This window comes from Peromyscus maniculatus, chromosome 8 (genome assembly GCF_049852395.1).
Source record: "Peromyscus maniculatus bairdii isolate BWxNUB_F1_BW_parent chromosome 8, HU_Pman_BW_mat_3.1, whole genome shotgun sequence".
NCBI classification, from domain to species: Eukaryota; Metazoa; Chordata; class Mammalia; order Rodentia; family Cricetidae; genus Peromyscus; species Peromyscus maniculatus.
This window is the reverse complement of record NC_134859.1, coordinates 41,387,501-41,405,317: the sequence shown is the minus strand read 5'-3', so window position 1 is coordinate 41,405,317 and position 17,817 is coordinate 41,387,501. Positions and strand designations below refer to the sequence as shown.

Below are 17,817 nucleotides of genomic sequence, written 5' to 3'. Positions count from 1 at the left end.
CTCTCCCCTCTTTCCTTCCTCTCTTCCCTTTTTTGGTGGTGGCGGTGGGGATAATGGGTATTGAACTCAGGGCCTCAAGCAAGCCAGGCAAGACTCCACCACTGAGCTATGGCTGCAGCCCTCCCTCCTTATGTTCTGAGTCATCCATCTCCAAGTGCCAGTGCAGTCAGATCCTGTCAGGGAGCCTTTCTTATTTGAGGGAAAGAAAAGTTCTCAGGCTCAGACAAGGGCGTTCTGGGTTAAATGACCAAGATGATCTGCTTGAAGCCTGGTTTTCATTTCATTCTTGACCTGACTTTGTACACATTGTGATAGACATGCTTTCCTGCTTGAGGGTGTCTGAGAGAGATTCTCTAGGAGCCATCCAGTCCCTGGGGGAACCGTGATGGCACTAAGTCAAACAAACCTAGCTTTCTGTGAGATTGGAACTGGCCAGTAAATGACAAATACCCCTCTTTGTCTTTTCTTCTTTTTGAAAAATCCTATCTGAGATTGCTGAGATGATGCAGTAGGTAAAGAACGAAGCTTGCTTGACAAGCCTGATGACCGAGTTCAAGCCTCAGGGATCCCATGGTAGGAGAGAACCAACTCCTGCAAGTTGCCCATTGATCTCCACACATGTTCTAGCATGTGCACATGCATGCACATGTCCACGAATAAATAAATGTAGAAAAAATTAAATCCTATCTTGATGAATCATTTGAAATATTCTAAAATGATTCTGAGGAGTTTGTGAGTTGGGCACAGTGGCCATATGCTTGCCTAGCATGCACAAGGTCCAGGTTCCAGCTCCAGCATAGGGGCAGAGAGGTGGAGTTAAAAACCTGCCAGTCGTGGGTTAAAGAATAAGAAGACAGCAATCTTTGGAACCTTGGCTTCAGAAATGGCACAAAATGGAATGGACAATAATGAAAGGTAGATAATGGGTCCACAGTGATTTAATTCTTGGTGATATTGTTCATTTGATGCAAATACCAAAAAAGGAAAGAAAAACCCTGGCTATTTGAAAATAAAACAGCAATCCTGCCCCAAATATTTAGTGTTTGCTCAAATGAGAAACCCCCCACCACTCACATCTGCCAAGAGAGTTAAAACAATACGGATGTTAAATAAAAGGCCCAGCTACCAAAGAGCAAAGTTTAATGAAAGCCAGAACTGTTAAGTATGGATTCCTGTTGAGAAAAATGTCAATCTCTTTCAGAGTTTTCCCACTGTTCCATTTTTAAGAAAAGTGTAGTAAAAATACATAATACAAGGTAACTTCTTTCTCACTTCTTTTTTTTTCCTCCACACATCCCTTGGTGAGAAGCATCTTCCCTGGAGTCATGGACCCCTCCCAGCACAGACCCTCATTTCCAGCACAGTCTTTCTCTATCCAACCGATAGGCTCAGGGGCTGGAGAACATCTTCCCAGGCCTCAGGCAAGAGGTCTTTGAAGCAGCTGATGGCAGAGTTTAGATCCATCTCTTCCTGGGTGCAGACTCCCCAGTGGCAGGTCACACAAGAGTCTACAGTGCTAGGCAGGAGGCTGGGAGGACATTAGCTGGCAGAAATAAAAGGTGATAATCCATCTCCAGATAATCCATCTTCACACACCACGCCCATGTTAACACGGGAGAAACTGAACAATGGGGGTGAAGGGTGGATTCTGGGATGTTTCTTTGCTATGGCTGATGAAGAAAGAATGAGAGAGACATAGAGATATGGGTTGTTCACTGAGAGCATCCACAGAGGAAGCCATTTCTACTGCCCTGGACCCTAGGTAGGCTCCAAAATTTTCATCTTGTCCAGTGCTAATGATAACCCCTAATAGTTAAGATTGGATGGAAGCAGAGGGTAGGAGAACAAGCCAGAATACGGTTATCAGTAAAAGCTAGTGGCATGTGGCACTCACTGAAGCATGCACCCAGGAGTGGCTGCAGAAGAGGTGGAAGCCAATCGCACCAAGAGTGAGAGTGGAGGTCTCCGCAGAGCTGTGTGCCAGGGACGCCCACTTCCACTCAAAGGTTCAGGCAGCTTAGCATCGTTCAGCGGCTCTTGCTCACTTTTCCTGTCTGGCTGTCCTTCACCTTGGTCATTGCATTCATGGGTGTATAAAGGTTCTGACCATTGTCATGCTATGTCCTTCCTCTGTCTTAGCCAGGAAAATAGTTAGTTTCTTTGTGTTAGAGTTAGGGGATGGGCTTAGGCATCTTAAGGTCCCCTGATATCCTTAGGAACGTAACTCATCTCTCTGTCTCTTAAAATAACTTAGGCTTTGCTATCTTTCTTTCTTAAGACCTGATCACATGCTAAAACAATACTTTATTAACACAAACCCCCCCCAGTCCTCTGCATTGACATAACTCTCAACTTCATATTTGGTCTCCCAAACCTAGGGCAGGAAAAGCAGAGAAGGCTCTGTGGCAGGGGCTTGGCTGGACTTTCATGATTCCCCACTGCCTTTCTTTTGGAATGAGCTTGGACAGCACGCCCCCTTATGTCAGAGGTTCCACAGAGAGTCCTACTCTATCACAGGGCTTCAGTCTTGATGCTGAGCAAAGGAAAGGCAAGAGTCGTGTGTGACACCTCCCTGACTGCCAGCTCTTTGCAAGGCTCTACTGGGTTTGGGAGGGCAATTGCCCCTCGGCCACCACACGGCCTTTGAGCCTGAACATAGTAGAACACGCTTTTGGGGGGCTGAGATTGACTTTGTAAAGAGATGTACCACAGTGGTACTCTGTGGCCCACGGAACAGCTCTTGAGCATTCCAGGAAGCCTCTTCCAAGCAACAGGAAACTTCCCAAGTCCTCCTCTGCCTACACACTGCCCAGCCCCTTTCCACCCCCTATCTGAGATGCTCCTCATGGCTATTCTCCAGTGAACCAGCATTTAGGTAGTATTCTCTCTGGGGAAGGTAGTCCCCTTCTCCGGTAGTGTCTGTCTCCATCCAAGGCATGGGCCAAGGGATTGAAGGTGTTGTGGAGAGCTCCCACACGGAATGAGTCTGAAGGTCGCGTATTCCTTTCCTTGCTTGTAAGGTGGAACCAATCATGAGTCTTCCATCTGGAAACTAAAGAGTGATGGGGAGGAGTGGGGGGGGGGTTGGGGATAAGAAGAAGCAAAAGGGTCTAACAGAGCCTGCAAACCATGGATATTAGTAAGAAAATAACTGCACACACTAGGACACATTAACAACTGAATGAAAATTAAACAGTTTGATTTCTTCATTAATATCCCAGTGACTCCATTCTCAGAGACGTTAGACTTCATTGGACAGGGTTTCTCCTGTTATTGCAGCATAGAGTTAGTTACCATCGTCACTTAGCAAATGGAGAAGGGCGAACAAAATCCCCAAGGGAAAGGGACGCCTAGTGGATCTTTTGTTTTTGTTTTGCTTTGTATTTTAATTCTTCAGGGACGTCAGCTGAATTGTCCTCCATCTGGTCATGGTGGTTGGAGGTGGTGTTTCATTTTGTTGTTGTTTTTGGCACTGAAGGGCTTGGGATGGGACTAGGGAGCCTGAGCCTGCTCCCCAAGGGGTTACTGTCTGCTCCAGTTACAATCCTGTGGCTCCCAAGGGCATCCCTGAACTGTGGCTCATGCAGGGAATGGATTGCATGGACTTGGCGAAGTCCTGGGTGACCACCCGGCCATTCTCTCCGCTGCCACCTCCTCCACTGGCTCCAGCCCCACTGTTCCTGGGGAGGGTCGATGTCCGTATGGCTTCATTGATGGATTGCTGTGGGATCAAACAGAAACCCTTTTCAGGAGGACAGGGGGTTCTTCCCCAGGTCCTTGGCAATGACTGGCAAAGGAGAATGAGTCAAGATGGGATTGAAACTGCCCCCCAACCTTCCTCCCCATGCCTGAGCTCAAAAAACAATGCTGTGAACAGTTCTTGGTAATTCTTATTTCTTCTCTGGCATACTAAGTCCTTTTCTGACCTAGGCTTCTAACACTCTAGAAACCACAGGTTAGTAGCCCCAATCTGATGTGTCAGTCTATACCTAGAGCTTGTCTGTGCTGATAGTTAGCATGCATCACAGAGACAATGGCCTCGGGGATGCATCCTTGCTCTCTTTGGTGCTTGCACATGTCACCTTCCCTTAACCTTCCTGGGGTCTAGGCTTGAATGTGTCAGGAAGCAAGCCCTAAGTTACCTCATTCTGGGGCTCCTGCAGGTGGGGCATTTCCTTGGAGCTGTTGGGAGTGGAGCTTAGGAAATTTGCATCCTGATACTCAAGCTAGGTTCTGTGATCAGGTTCCTGTCTTTGGTATTTTTAGAACTTTTAAACCTCCATGTCTATAGCATATGAATGTCCAGGCAGCTACAGACTCCCCTCATTCTCCCTTCTTCTCCTCATTCTCCCCTCCCTTCTCCTCTTCTCCCTGATCCCCTTATTCTCCCTCTTCCTCTCCTGCCCCTCCTCTTCCTTCTTTTCTGCCTCTGCCTCCTCATCTACCTCTCTCTACTAAGAATGGCACCACTGCACAGAAAATGCTTTGAAATATTAAGGGAAAGTGATAATGTGTTACTGTTGGGTTCGAGTGATCTTCTGAAAAAGAGAATTCTTCTAGCTCCATGGGACAAGGGTACTTAGAAGTCATTTGAATAAGATAAATTCACAAAATGTAATGAGCAGGGGTCATGTGCTGCAGAGTGAGACCATATCTCTGAGAGCCTTCATCTGTGTGCCCCTGCTTCCTCTCAGCATGAACACAACAACTCAGTGTCGTCCACTTCGTGGTTTCTAGCCTGTTGGGATTCTAGATCTGGGAAGGACTCAAGGATCACCCCAGCATCAGAGCTGTTAAGTGGAATGTTCGAGACCACAATCCAGGTTCTGGATCCTATCCTACTGGACAAGAGGAAGCATTGTTCTGTTAAAATTCCTCTGGAGAAGGAGCTCTGTGGCATATGAAGACTCTACCCTATTCCTTCCCATCCACTTCTGGGTTCATAGAATTTTAGGGGTGAGGTTTAGTTTCTTGGTAGGAATCAACATACTGAGAAGAGTTGTCTATGGGTTGAGAGACTTCCTCTGCTAAGACCAAACTTCCACATCCTTCAGAGTACATTCTGCTTAGCTTTCTTCCTAAAGTCCCTCATTATCTCAGCTGGCAACAAAGGCTTTTGCTTAATGTGTGTGTATCATATGTTCTCCTATATGGAAGTTTTGTAAGCGTAAAGAAAGCTCACATCTCGGGGGAGCTGGGACTATGTCTTCACAGTCCATGGCTAGCTTGACTGGCCATTATACAGATAGTTTTTTTTTTTTGATAAGATATTCTTGAATTTATTTAAGAAAAAAAATACAATCTTTTCCAAAATGCCTGGCCTTTGTTGTTGTGACCCAGAAAGCTCATTCTATCTCTTGCAGCTAGATGGACATAAACAGTTTTATATATGTATTTTCTTGCTGTCCATTCTTTTTTCTTTTCTTTCTTTCTTTCTTTCTTTCTTTCTTTCTTTCTTTTTTTTTTTTTGGTTTTTCGAGACAGGGTTTCTCTGTGTAGTTTTGGTGACTGTCCTGGATCTTGCTCTGTAGACCAGGCTGGCCTTGAACTCACAGAGATCTGCCTGCCTCTGCTTCTCAAGTGCTAGGATTAAAGGCGTGCGTCACCGCTACCCGGCGCTATCCATTTCTTACTGGACATTCTGACACTGTTTTAAAATATTCTTCCTTTTGAAATCTATGATTCATCTGGAGGCATGTTTAAAGGTTTTAGTAAGGATGGAGTGGGTTGGGTTAACCAAAACTAAAGATGTATGGAGATTCACTATCTTTTTAAGCTAATTAGAGACTGGGTATATGGATCAGTAATTAAGAGTGTGTGTTTCTATAGCAGAGGACCTGAGTTTGATTCCCAGCACCTATGTTTGGTGGCTTACAACTGCCTATAACTCTAGCACAAGGAATCTGATGCCTGTGGCCTCTACATGCACACACCAGCACAACACTTACATATAATTAAAAAAAATAATAAAAGCTTGAAAATAACTAAAAAGAGAAAGCATTTGAACACTGGTACTTGGAACACTGGTGGAAAAAGCTCCCCCTACAAGACAAGAGTCTTTACAGGAAAAGTCTCAGTGCCAGGCATGGGCCACCTCCCTTCAGGTTTTTGGTCAGGGAGACTCTAAAGGCCCATAAACAACACAGGTTATTGCTCTTGGATGTTACTGCTGAGGAAGACACTCTGGTTGCAGGACATCAAGCTAGAATTGACCTACTAACATCCTGCTGGCTAGCTTCCCTAGTGCCAGGAAGTGCCACGCTAGACCACTGGGGGAGAAAGACCATCAGTGGACTTACTTGGTGGTGACTCTAAATACTACAACATGGACTTGCCAGGCGAGATATGTCTCCTGGTACAATAGCGACATGGTGGTTATGGGAGTAACCAACCACTTTCTGATGTGATCTGAGCCCTGCCTCACAGGATTTAACCTGTGCCTGATACTGTAAATCTGGGCAAAAGCCTGTGATTCTAGATCCTAGCTGGAAACCTATGGTTGTTTTGCTAAACAGACATGTAAAACTACCTTCTCAATGGCTGCGTTTATACCCGTAGATTAATGCCGTTCCTAACTTCACCCATATAATTTTCTTTTTGCAGTGGTTAACAGTTAATGCAGAGACTCATAATTGGTCAAAATGTTTAGAATAAGTGACTGTGAGTGCTTAACTGTACATGGGATGTCTATATCAACATGTCTGTCCTCTATATCTGTCCTCCTAAAGGGTCAACGCACATCACAGATGAGGGAGGAGGAAGGATGTCAGAACTGGAGGATGGGAGGAGCCCTGTGTAGTGCTGTCTTCTGGACACAGCATGGTCACTGCACTAGTTAACTCACTGCAGCTGAACAAGGATGGGTACCATAGCAAGCCAACAGGATCGGTCAACGTTCCATCAAGTAGCACTAATTGGACTCAGCGTGTTCCCCAAATAAGAACCCAAACAAAAAGCAGGGGAGAGAACATGAAGGTGGGTGGGAGATGTGCTGGTTGGTATCCAAAGGAGGGAGAGGGTGAGTTGGAGGTGGATATGATCAAGACATATCGTATGCATGTATAAAATTATCAAAGAATAAATAAAAGATATTCTAAAAAATAAAATCCATGATTCAGACAGATTTCCCCCCATATGATGTTCTGCCCACGCTGGTTCTGTCTCTTCCTCAAATCTGGGGACTTAGTTTATTTACATCCTCTCCTGGCATTCCTCCACTGAAGAGGAAGTGTGATTTGGATTGCATTCTTTTGAGTCAAAGGCCAAATAAATACAACCATAATGCTAAGTGTGATTTGGATTGCGTTCTTTTGAGTCAAAGGCCAAATAAATACAGCCACAATGCTACACAGGGGAAATCTGAGCTGAGAACAGGAAGAATTAATGATTACCAAAAAAAAAAAAGTTTGAAAAGAGAATAACATTTTAATTGTGTCAGTAGACAAACAGAACTTTCTAGAGTGTAGCTTGGAATAGATGGATTTTAAAGGATAAATGTTCCTTTAAAATTGTGTATGTGTGTGTGTGCATGTGTGAGCACATGTGAGCATGGAGACCACAGGGCAACCTCCTGTCATTCTCCAGGAGCTGTCCACCTTGTTTTTTTGAGACAAGGCTTCTCACTGGAACACCAAGTTTGCTGACTCAGCTAGACTGGGGGATTAGTAAGCCCTAGGAATCCACTATCTCTGTTTCCTCAGCACCGAGATTAAAAGTACATAGCATCACCCAGCTTTCTTACATGTGTGCTGGGGATCAAATTTAGGTCCCCATGCATGTACAACAGGCACTTTATCAGCTGGGCTATCTCCCCAGCCCCATCGACCAAATTCCTTCAACTTAAAATCTACAATGACAAAACAGGTTAAAGCTCTCATAGATTATCTTGGGCTGTCTTCCTCAAAAGTCTCAAACATTTCTGAAATATCTCACCAAAATGCTGGCAAAGCATGAATTTATGAAGGACAAGGTTAATGGCACAGTCGATACCAGAGCCTACCAAAATCTGGGACAAATTTGGCATGTAGTTAAGACCCTCCAGTATTAAAACATCAGAGCTGTTTCCTCGGGAAGCTGAGGGCTGCCCAGAGCACACTCTACTACAGGTGGGCAATGGCATCTTGCAGGCTTCCTTTCTGATACACTTATGGAATCTTGGAGAAGTGAGGACAAGAGCCAGAATGCTGGGATGGAAGGCAAGTTAATACCCAGCAGACCTCTAGCTCTCAAACTGCACTGTACTTTGGAATCCCAGCGTGAGGAGTTTAGGGAAAAACTATGATGTCTGAATTCTACCCTACTAATGCTGAGTGAGTAGGTGTAGCCTGGGCACCTAACTCTCCAAGCCTCCCAGGTGATTCTAAACTGGAAGTTAAGTTGAATTATCTGCTGTCTCGAGCATTTTAAAGAGATCCTGATGTGTACACAGTTGTCTTGCTTAAGACAAGTCATCTGAGAGAGTGACAAAGTAGATGTCCTATTCAACACGGTTCTTGTGCTCTCCCAAGGCTAACTGACAATCACTAATGTAACACCCGCCCTTGCCTCTGAGAGGGTGGCTCTCTGTTGTCCCTTCCTGCTATACCAGTTATTCTTAATCACATCCTTAGAACTGCTGTTCTGAAACTGAGGCTTAGAGAGAGAAGAGTGAATGTTCAACTACAATGTCCCCCAGTGTGGTTCTTCTGTGACTCAGGCCTGCAATGGTGACAACATTCCATTCCCAGTCCCTTGGTTTGCTAGAACTCTGCCCAGCCTCTGGATGTCAGAGAACATTCCAATGAAAGTGCAGGTTTCATTAATGACTCCATTCAGCACGTATGGAAAGAAGTGGCTGAGCACCAACCGTAGAGGATGCTTCCTCTGTGTTCAGCCTCTCAGCTGCTCATTAATTCTAGGCAAGTGTACAGACCCTAATTTGCTGTGGCTTCCGTATACTATGTGTTGGCATAGTCACATACAATTTTAAGAGGTCAGCTGCTCTCCTGGGGGTTGGGGAGGCTGGGGATTGATTTCCCCTGGGAGCCAAGTAGAAAATGATAAAGATCTTGATTTTGCTTTATCAGTCAAGGGCAAAGACTCTGTTCTGTTCTCCCTGGCAGAGAAGCACGAAGACTCCAAGGCTTAACTCAATTCAAAATGAGCCCTAGGTGAGGCTTTTGTTTATGACAGTTTAAGTTATACTAGGATGTTGTGGGCCACCTGAAGTCTCCGTCTGAGTCCGCAGTTCCTACACTCTTAATTCAGTATTTCTCTTTCCAAGCCTTACTGGTTTCCAGACATTTCTAGGCAAACTGTTTTAGTGTTTGAATCTCTGACCCTGGACATCTTTTGCTGGCAACTTTCTGGCCTTGGCTAATTCATTCCTTGCCCAACCCGGTTAAATACCATTTTTCCAGAGAACCTGTCAGGCCACCCCACTCTTGGTTCTCTCATTAAGGGAATGTCCTGGGCATTTTCTTCCCAACATCACTATCTAGCAGGTCAATGTTCACCAACTGTCTGCCTTCCCCATGAAACCCCAAGATGGGGATCTGTGTCTGGGCTGTTCCTGGTTGTATCTCCTATGCTGAGTACTGTCCTCTCTCTTTCCGTGTGACACACGTGTCGTGTTCATGACATGTCAAAGGGCAAAGAGTGTCAGGAAGGCTCAGTTGAGATTCGGTGCTGAAGGCTGCCTGAGTGACACAGTCTGAGTAGGGAGATGCACTTGGTTTGTCTTTGTGACCGGCATGATGACTGGCACTTGAGGGACCTAAGGCAAGTGTGCAAGATGTGTACATATGTACACACACACACACACACACACACACACACACACACACATCAACTAACAGCTGGAGGAAAAGAGATCGAGAAGTTTAGAAGCACCTTGGCTAAAATCAAGAGCCTGGCCTTGCTGGAGGCTTGGTTCACTGTCTAATTCCTGTTATCCTAGCTCCTGACTTATGTGACCTTGTGCGGGCTTGCCCACTTCTCCTAGCCTCACTCTTTATTAGCCTGCAGATTCTCAGGGATACATTGCTTGCCTAACAAAAACGAGGAGCTAATCCCTTGATAGGAAGGTTCTCGGCCTCTCTCCCCCTTTGAGCCTGTCCCCTGCCCTTTCTCCCTTTGCCTCACTCCTCTTCTTCTTCCTCTTCCCTCACAAGGTGATGAGAGAAGGTCTTTTTGAACTTCTGAGTCATGGGAGGTGAGCCTGAGCTGGTTTAGGGGTTCCCGGCTTTAAGAGTGAGTAAACATCGTGAGCAAGGAAAGACATAGGATGGAAGGCATTTCCCAAGGCCCTGTCACCCACATCTGCATCCCAGTGTGGGGCTGTGGGCTGCGCTTCTGAACAGAGCTAATTGCTTTTGGGAAAAGCAAAGCAGCGCATTATGAAGCCTGAGGAGTGACTGGAGTGCCTTCCACTTATCTCTTCTAGATAAGAGAGGAATTGATGGAGCTTTGGAAATGAAGGGCCAGCTAGATTAATAAAGAAAATAGCTCCCTTGAAGTGGAAAGATGGAAAATCCTACTAGGAGTCCTGGTGTTTTGTGCAGAAGTCACAACAATGGGTGGGACTGACTGGGGACTGTGGTGGAGAGTCTTAGGTTAATGCTTCTGGGGGACCCCGACAGCTTCTGAGATATTAAAAAACTACACTATAAAGGGAAGTGTGAGACTGTCTCTAAGACATGGTACTATAACTCAGGCCTCTTCAAGGGACTCTTGTCATCGGAGACTACAGTGCCCTATCCGGGGGGGCCAGTCAACATTGTCTCAGTTGGAAATCCAGCCTCTAGTCAGTTACCTGGCTTGGTGGAAATAACTAGAAACATAGAGGGAAGCTGGACATTCAGGTGGTTCCCTGCTTGGTGGATACCAAACCACATCATGGTTGATGAATACCCATAGATGGGGCCAAAACCACCTTGAGGGACATATACCTTGTGTGTGTGTGTGTGTGTGTGTGTGTGTGTGTGTGTGTGTGTGTGTGTGTGGTATTGCTTAACCTATGAGCAACTCTCTCTCGTGCCTCCTCTCCTGCTTCAAGAGATTTTTCTCTTCTGGACACAATTCACATTAATTTAACATATTTACCCCACGGCCATAGCCTGTTCTTTAGGGACTTATGGCCTGCATGGCTCAAAGCAATCTAGTACATGCAATCAATAAAATTACATGTTAATAAATAAATATTAATAAAAGAAGGTTTGAAGGAAGCTGTAGATGTCTGTTAATAATGTCTGTAATCATATATGCTAGTGATCACCACTGTTATTATTTATTGAGAGCATACTGTGATGTAGGCCTCCTGCCAATCCTTTAATCTATTATTTCATACCCTCACTACAGATTTATGAGGTATATGCTATCTCTGTGCCTATTTTTACTGTAAACATAAGGATCTGAGAGTAATTAAAACTTATCTAAGGTGACAGTTAAGAAACAGAATGGATGAATTCATGCCAGGATCTCAGTTCATAGATCTCCACAGGACACTGTGTCCTGGGGCACCATGAGAAGGAACTTTTAAAAGCCGACCAGTACGGGCTCTGGGCCTCTGGTCCATGGGGAAGGGATGCAAGGAGTGTAGCTGGCCTAGCTCCTGGCCTGGGTCCCTCTGCTGCTTGAACGGCTGTTCCCTCTCTTTGGATGATAGGAAGGACAGTGTGTAAGGTTTATGTTCTAGATGGAATTGACAAGGAAAGCTTTGCTTAGGGCTCAGGGGCCATGCCACATTCCACCAAACTCATGGGAGGGTTTAAGGTATAAAATCAGTAACTGTGCCGTGCTCTGCCTTTTCTAGTGGGATGTGGAGGTGCTGGTCTAGGGAAGAACGAGGTGAGCTTTGGTCCTCTAGACAAACGCCATCACACTTCCAGACTTTCATTGTTCCTGTTACAACACCGTGAGAAAGCGGCTTTTTAAGTGGGCTTCATGAGATAGAAGGCAGGGTAAAGGATCAGCTTGCATAGAGCACACAGGGGCTGGGATGTGGTGGGAGGAGGGAGGCAGATTGCTAATAGAGAGGCAGCTGGAACCGTGACGTGGGGATGCTGAATGCCAGGACAGAAGGTCTCAGTACTAGGATGAGAAGTGCTTTTTTTTTCTACCCTCGTTCCTCTCACACAGAACTGAACATTGAGTTTTCAAGCAAGGGACTGACTAGAGCTGTCCTCCCTAGGACTGACCCAGGATGTACACAGGGATCATAGCTGAGGTGGGAGAGACTGGGCGGGAGCCTGTGCTAATGATCCAGTGATGGGTGTGTTCCACTCAGGAGGAATTGAATATTGACAAAGGGGGCCTTTAGGGCACAGTAGAGGAGAATAAACCCCAGGAATAACTCTTATTCATCTAGCCCAGCCAAAGAGAGAGCCCAGGCCAAGATACCTGCTGGTACAAGTTGGGGGAGGGGTGGCGCGGACGACCACATTTCTCTTCCCATCTTAGTCTAAAGAATGCTTGTTCTTAATTTCTGCTGTTTCCCACAAACCTTCTCCAATTCTCATTCCTCTAAGTTGTTCCTATAGACTTCACTGTCTGCATCACAATCTTTTCTTTCTTTTCTCTCCTCTCCTCTTCTCTCCTCTCCTCTCTCTTCTTTCTTTCTCTCTTTCTCTTCCTTCCTTCCTTCCTTCCTTCCTTCCTTCCTTCCTTCCTTCCTTCCTTCCTTCCTTCCTTCCTTCCTTTCTCTCTCTTTTCTTGCTTGCTTGCTTTCTGTGGTGTATGTGTGTGTGTGTGTGTGTGTGTGTGTGTGTGTGTGTGTGTGTGTGTGGTTAGGTCAGAGGTTGACACTGGAGGTCTTCCTCAACTGCTCTTTGCCTTTTTTTTTTAAATTTTTTATTTATTTTTTACAGGGTTTTTCACTGAACCTTGTGAACCTGGGTAGGCTGCCTGACCAATGAGCTTCAGGGGTCTCCCTATCTCTCCCCCCCCTTCTCCAGTGGTGCAGGTGTGCCTACGGTACACAGGCAGACCCGGTTTCTTTGTGGGTGCTGAGACTCTGAACTTAACTTCTCATATTTGTGTGGCAGGCACTTTACCATATCAGCCATTCCCTAGCCCTGAGCACTTTCTCACATCTGTTTCTTGTTGAAGTTCAAAGGTTTGAAGGTCCCAGTTGGCCCCTAAGCTCTCTGCTTCCTTATGGTGCTGTTCACATGACTGACTTCCACACATGTTTCCTCGCTAGGGCTAAGGATGCAGTTGAGGGGCTGAGATGGTGACAGCATCCCAGGTTCCCTGGGATGCTTTCATCACCATCTTTGCTAAGAACTGCCTGTCCCCTTCTCACACGGCACCAGCGATGATGAGGTCTCTATTTACTGGAATGGTCCATGTGTTCCTCCACTAGAAAAATTGGTTTTGCATATTGTATTCACATCTATTTTCTGTTGATTCCAGTTATTGCTTTCGTTGTATTCTTTGGGATTCCATAAGATGAGCTTACTTTTCTTCTTACCCATAGTTTCCATGTTGCTACTGGCATCTCTTCAATCCTCTCTAATTCTTCCCTGCCTCCGCTGCCTTCAGCTGTGTTCAGTGTGGTTTGGGTTATTGAACTAATCTGCTTAGCTTTCTCTGTGGATGAGTCTCTCTGCCAATGCTCACCCATAATATGGAAGCTAAAAATGGACCCATTTCACCAAGTATGGTAAAATCAGCCCGGGGAACTGGGTAGGCATGCCTTCCCTCATCTGGGGAGCTGTTCTATTGGACATAACTTCAGAAAAAATAAACCTCTCGCTGTGCTGACTGAACCCTGACCTTTTAACCTCACCGATCTGTCTGACCTGTCTCTGGAAAGATGCACTTGCTATTTTGGGCACAGTATTTGCCAGACACACCCCTTTCTCCCCTTAATTTTGTCTCCCTTCTCCTCTTTCAGTTTCATCCCGATTCAGCTCTGCTCCCTGGGTGGCCTCAACCTGTCCCTTTCTACTCCTTTGAGCAAAAAGCCTCTCAGGAAACCCAGCTGCACCACTGAGAACAGGGTAGGAGAAAAGACCCAGGAAGACGATGCCACCTTCATCCGCTTCGACTCGCTACGGGATTTGTAGCAGAACTCGATTAAGGCGACCAGCATGGCCAGTCCCAGCCCTCCAATCAGGATGTAGAAGACGCCTGCCACATTGCTGAGGCTCAGAGCACTTGTTTTGTCCTAGAGAAGGAGGTGGGGAAGGAGGGGAGGGGAGAGAGGACAGTGAGTCAAGAGGCTTCAAACCACTGAGGCAGCAGCAAATTAACACACATACACGCAACCCCACCCCCTCCTCAGCATTCATATTTGGAAATTGCTTGTATTCATTGGCCAAGTTCACAACATTCCCCGGGGTGGGAAAAGGGGAATGCGTGTGTGTTTGTGTACATATAAAACCATCTGTGATTGTGTTGAACTTCTAATTACGCTACCTCCCTCCTCAATGTCTTTGCTGGGACAGGAGATATCACAAAAATTCAGGCCAGTTTTGGTAAGATCTGAAGCCTCGAGCTTAACCAATTCTTTTAGGAAACTCTTTCCTTTAGCTCCATGTCTACCTCATCTCCTCTGTTGCTTGGCAACACGTCAGTCTCCATCATTGTACATGTCTCTGAGTGTTTTGCTGGGCGTCGGTATTAAAGTGAACTTTCCCCTAGATGTGCATTTGATTTCAATTTAATAAGACAGCTCTCAAACACATAATAAAGGCAGAGGGACGCATACCTTTAATTGACTGCTCTCAGTCCCAATTTAAGGGGAAACCTGGCGGGAGTGGGGGGGGGGAGCTTAGATAGGCAGAAAGGCATTGAGCTAGAAAAATGGCTCTATTAAATCTTAATAATTATGCTTAATCGGTGGCATTTCTTTTTTCTATTGGAGGTGCTTGCTAAAATTGCTGTAGGCAGACCTGGGTGGCTGAATTTAGAAATCTCAGTTGCCTGTAGTAAAAGATCCTCTGCTGGTTTCAGAGATGCCAAGCCACAAAGGAGGGTGCTGAATCCCCAGAAACCTGGGGAAAAATACTGATGTTCGGCAGGAAGGGGCAGAACCCGGCTTGTGGAGCCCGTGGAAACGACTGGTGTGGGAGACTGTCCCTGAGTTCTGTCACATCCTGTGTGCTTCAAGCATGGAGGGGTGAAGGAGAACACTGCTTCAGGCAGTAAGAACACTAACCCAAACCACTGTCCACAGTGGAAGGCAGTGGCCAAGGGAGAGAGGACACCATCTCGCTGAATTCTTGACACAGGCAAAGAAAACCTTTAAGTCTTGGAAGAATGATCCTCCCCAGTTCTTCTGGTGGCTCTTGACACCTTCTTTTATATTGTTACATAAGAGTTTTTCATTAAATCAAAATGAAATGCATATGTCAGCTTGTGCAGGTACATGGCATTAGGTGGCTGATTGGTGGCACAGGGTAGGATGTGTGGCTTTTATATTTCTTCGTGTGTTACTTTTCAGGTCGTGTTCCAGATGAGCCCTATGAAGGCTTGGCTGCATGGTCCTAGGAGCTGCTCTGACATTTACCTAGGAGATCCTGGGCATGTGCAAAGGGGTTTCTTATCTCCCAAGTCAGGAGCCTTCGCCCCATTTCTACTTGGTGCAGTGTCCAGGGTTCTTGGTGATTGAACTTGGGAACTACAGATGGCAGGTAGCAGCTTGCCTTCCTACTCTGGAAATAGCCCCAGCCAGCAGAGCCATGGAATTATCTACAGCAACCCCTCAGGGGCTTCTTGTGTGGCTATGACAAACAGTTCTGGAATATACATTAATTTGGCAATGCTTAGCCTGGCTCTCTAGTGGAAATGATTATTCAAGAGAGTAAACTTTTTTCCTGTCTGGCATTACGGCCTGAGAAGAGAAATGTGGGAAATGGGTTCAACACCTGGTTCTGGTGGGACACATAAATTCCCACTTTGTGTGATTTTCAGAACGCCAGCCTATGTCCCTGCTTACTTTCAGAAGGTGTGTAATTCTTAGGAGTCCTTAACAGAAATTCCTATAAAATTCTCCTGTTTGGACAGGGCCAGGGGAGGGCAGGGTGGGGAGACATCTTCAAGCATCACCAGCTGACACTGTAGCAAGGACTGGATAAGGGTGACGCTTGGAGGGAGTGGATGGGGGATGTGCTGGAGAAGAAGGCGGAGGCTGCCTGCTTCCCAAGCTCATCCCTCTTCCAATAGCTGAGGCACATCTTGCCTTGTCTGTCACTAAGGCTACTGTCTTATAGGACACTTCTTCATAGTGTCCCCAACTTTGATTGGGTTGGAGAGGTCTTCAAAGACAAGGGGATGATGGATGGTGGGCAACTGCTTCTGTTACTATCTTTACATTGCTCTGTGATTGCATCTGCCTCCCTGGCCAAGCGTTATGGTATATCTGGGAGACATGTAGAGTTAGATGCCATGTGAAAGTGAGGGAAAAGGCGTGTTCTGTACAACTGTAGTAAGAAGAGGGTGCAGTGACTGGGCATCTGGTTGTGTCTGGAGTGGAGACTTTTCATCATACTCTGCCTTCTTTCTTTTTCTGGTCTTAGACATTGAACCCCGAGCCTTGGGCTGCTAGGCAAGTGCTCTACCACCGAGCTACAACCTCACCCTCTGTATTTGTTTGTTTGCTTGAGACAGGATTTCAGTGTATAACCTAGGGTGGCTTTGAACTCACGGAGTAGCCTGGTCTGGCCTCTACCTTCTGATCATCCTGCCTCAGTTTTCAAAGTTCTGGGGTTATAGGCATGCATCGCCATAGTCAGCTCATCTGCCTAGGAAGACCTCTGGCCCAGGGAAATGGCTGCATGCGTGAACACAGCCTGGTGGTTTGGGAGCTGGATCCCTTTGTTGGATCAGCACCACAGACCCTGGCTATGCTGACAACTTTCTGCAGTAGCCGAGGGCAGGGGAAACTTCCAGACAAGGTCAAGGGGGAACTTGATCCTCACTGTTGCCAATACCAGACATGACACAATGGCCTCAAGTTGGCATGTTTTAGTGGAGTATGTGACGAGGAGCTAGTGTTGGTGTGGTTTTAGTTTAGGTAAGTTTACATTTGGACAAGGTTTATAATTTTTTTTATTGTGTTATTAGCTTTGTGTATGTATGTAGGTATGTATTTTTTTTGGTAGTGCAGGGGATTAAAGCCAGGGCCTCAGGTATGTTAGGCAGGTGGGCTACAGCCCTACCTCGCCATCATTAGCTTTTGGGATAGCATCAGATTTAGATCTTTCTAAGGAGGCTGGAGGTCCTTTGGCCCATTGCCATCACTGGCCTTCCTTGGCACCCATTGTTGGGATGTAATGGGCTATCCTGGGCAGGGACAAAACTTCTGTTATTTAGAGACTGGAGCTCTGACTCTTCCGTGATCCATTGTGTATATAAGAGCACTTCCTTGAGCACTTGAATAAATAGCAATTGTTCCAGTATGTGGCAAGCTGCAGGGTTCCAGCTTTGGTAGGGGAGGGAGGAGATAGGGTTGGAGTCTTCCAAGTGTTCCCTGAAACACCCATATTCTCTTTCCATTCACAGCAGATGCACTCCCTCAGAGCCAGGCAGCCTGCTGGTAGGAGGGAAAAGTCACAACTTGTCTCCCGCCAGGAACAGAGTGGCAGTGCTGAGGAATGATGGGCAAAAAGGAAAAAAAAAGGAAAACCGAAAACTCGGCGCTCTCATCTTGCAGAATTGTTGGGCGGGTTGCTATGGTGATGACCCTGGCTCCACAGTCTGTTCTCCTGAACCTGTTGTCTTCAATTTGCTGCTTCCCTTCTGGGGAAGAGAGAATCTCCCAGCGTCCTGGGCATCTCCGTGCTCTTCCTACGTATTGAGGAACTGTCCCAGATTCCCTGCATTTTTAGCCAA

The 17,817-nt window shown here is 46.2% G+C and overlaps 1 protein-coding gene across 3 annotated transcripts in view; it reads right to left on the bottom strand.

Annotated features, from left to right (window-relative positions):
* Positions 1-1,123: 1,123 nt before the first annotated feature.
* Gria1 (glutamate ionotropic receptor AMPA type subunit 1) overlaps positions 1,124-17,817 on the bottom strand; it is a 337,003-nt gene continuing 320,309 nt past the window's right edge. For all 3 annotated transcript variants that reach the window (XM_006984888.4, XM_006984887.4, XM_076542378.1), the window contains exons 15-16: positions 14,015-14,149; positions 1,124-3,742 (exon numbers count right to left, since the gene is read on the bottom strand). In XM_006984888.4, coding sequence (XP_006984950.1) covers positions 3,539-3,742; positions 14,015-14,149 — 339 coding nt within the window. In that variant the 3' untranslated portion in view covers positions 1,124-3,538. The remainder of the gene's footprint in view (positions 3,743-14,014; positions 14,150-17,817) is intronic.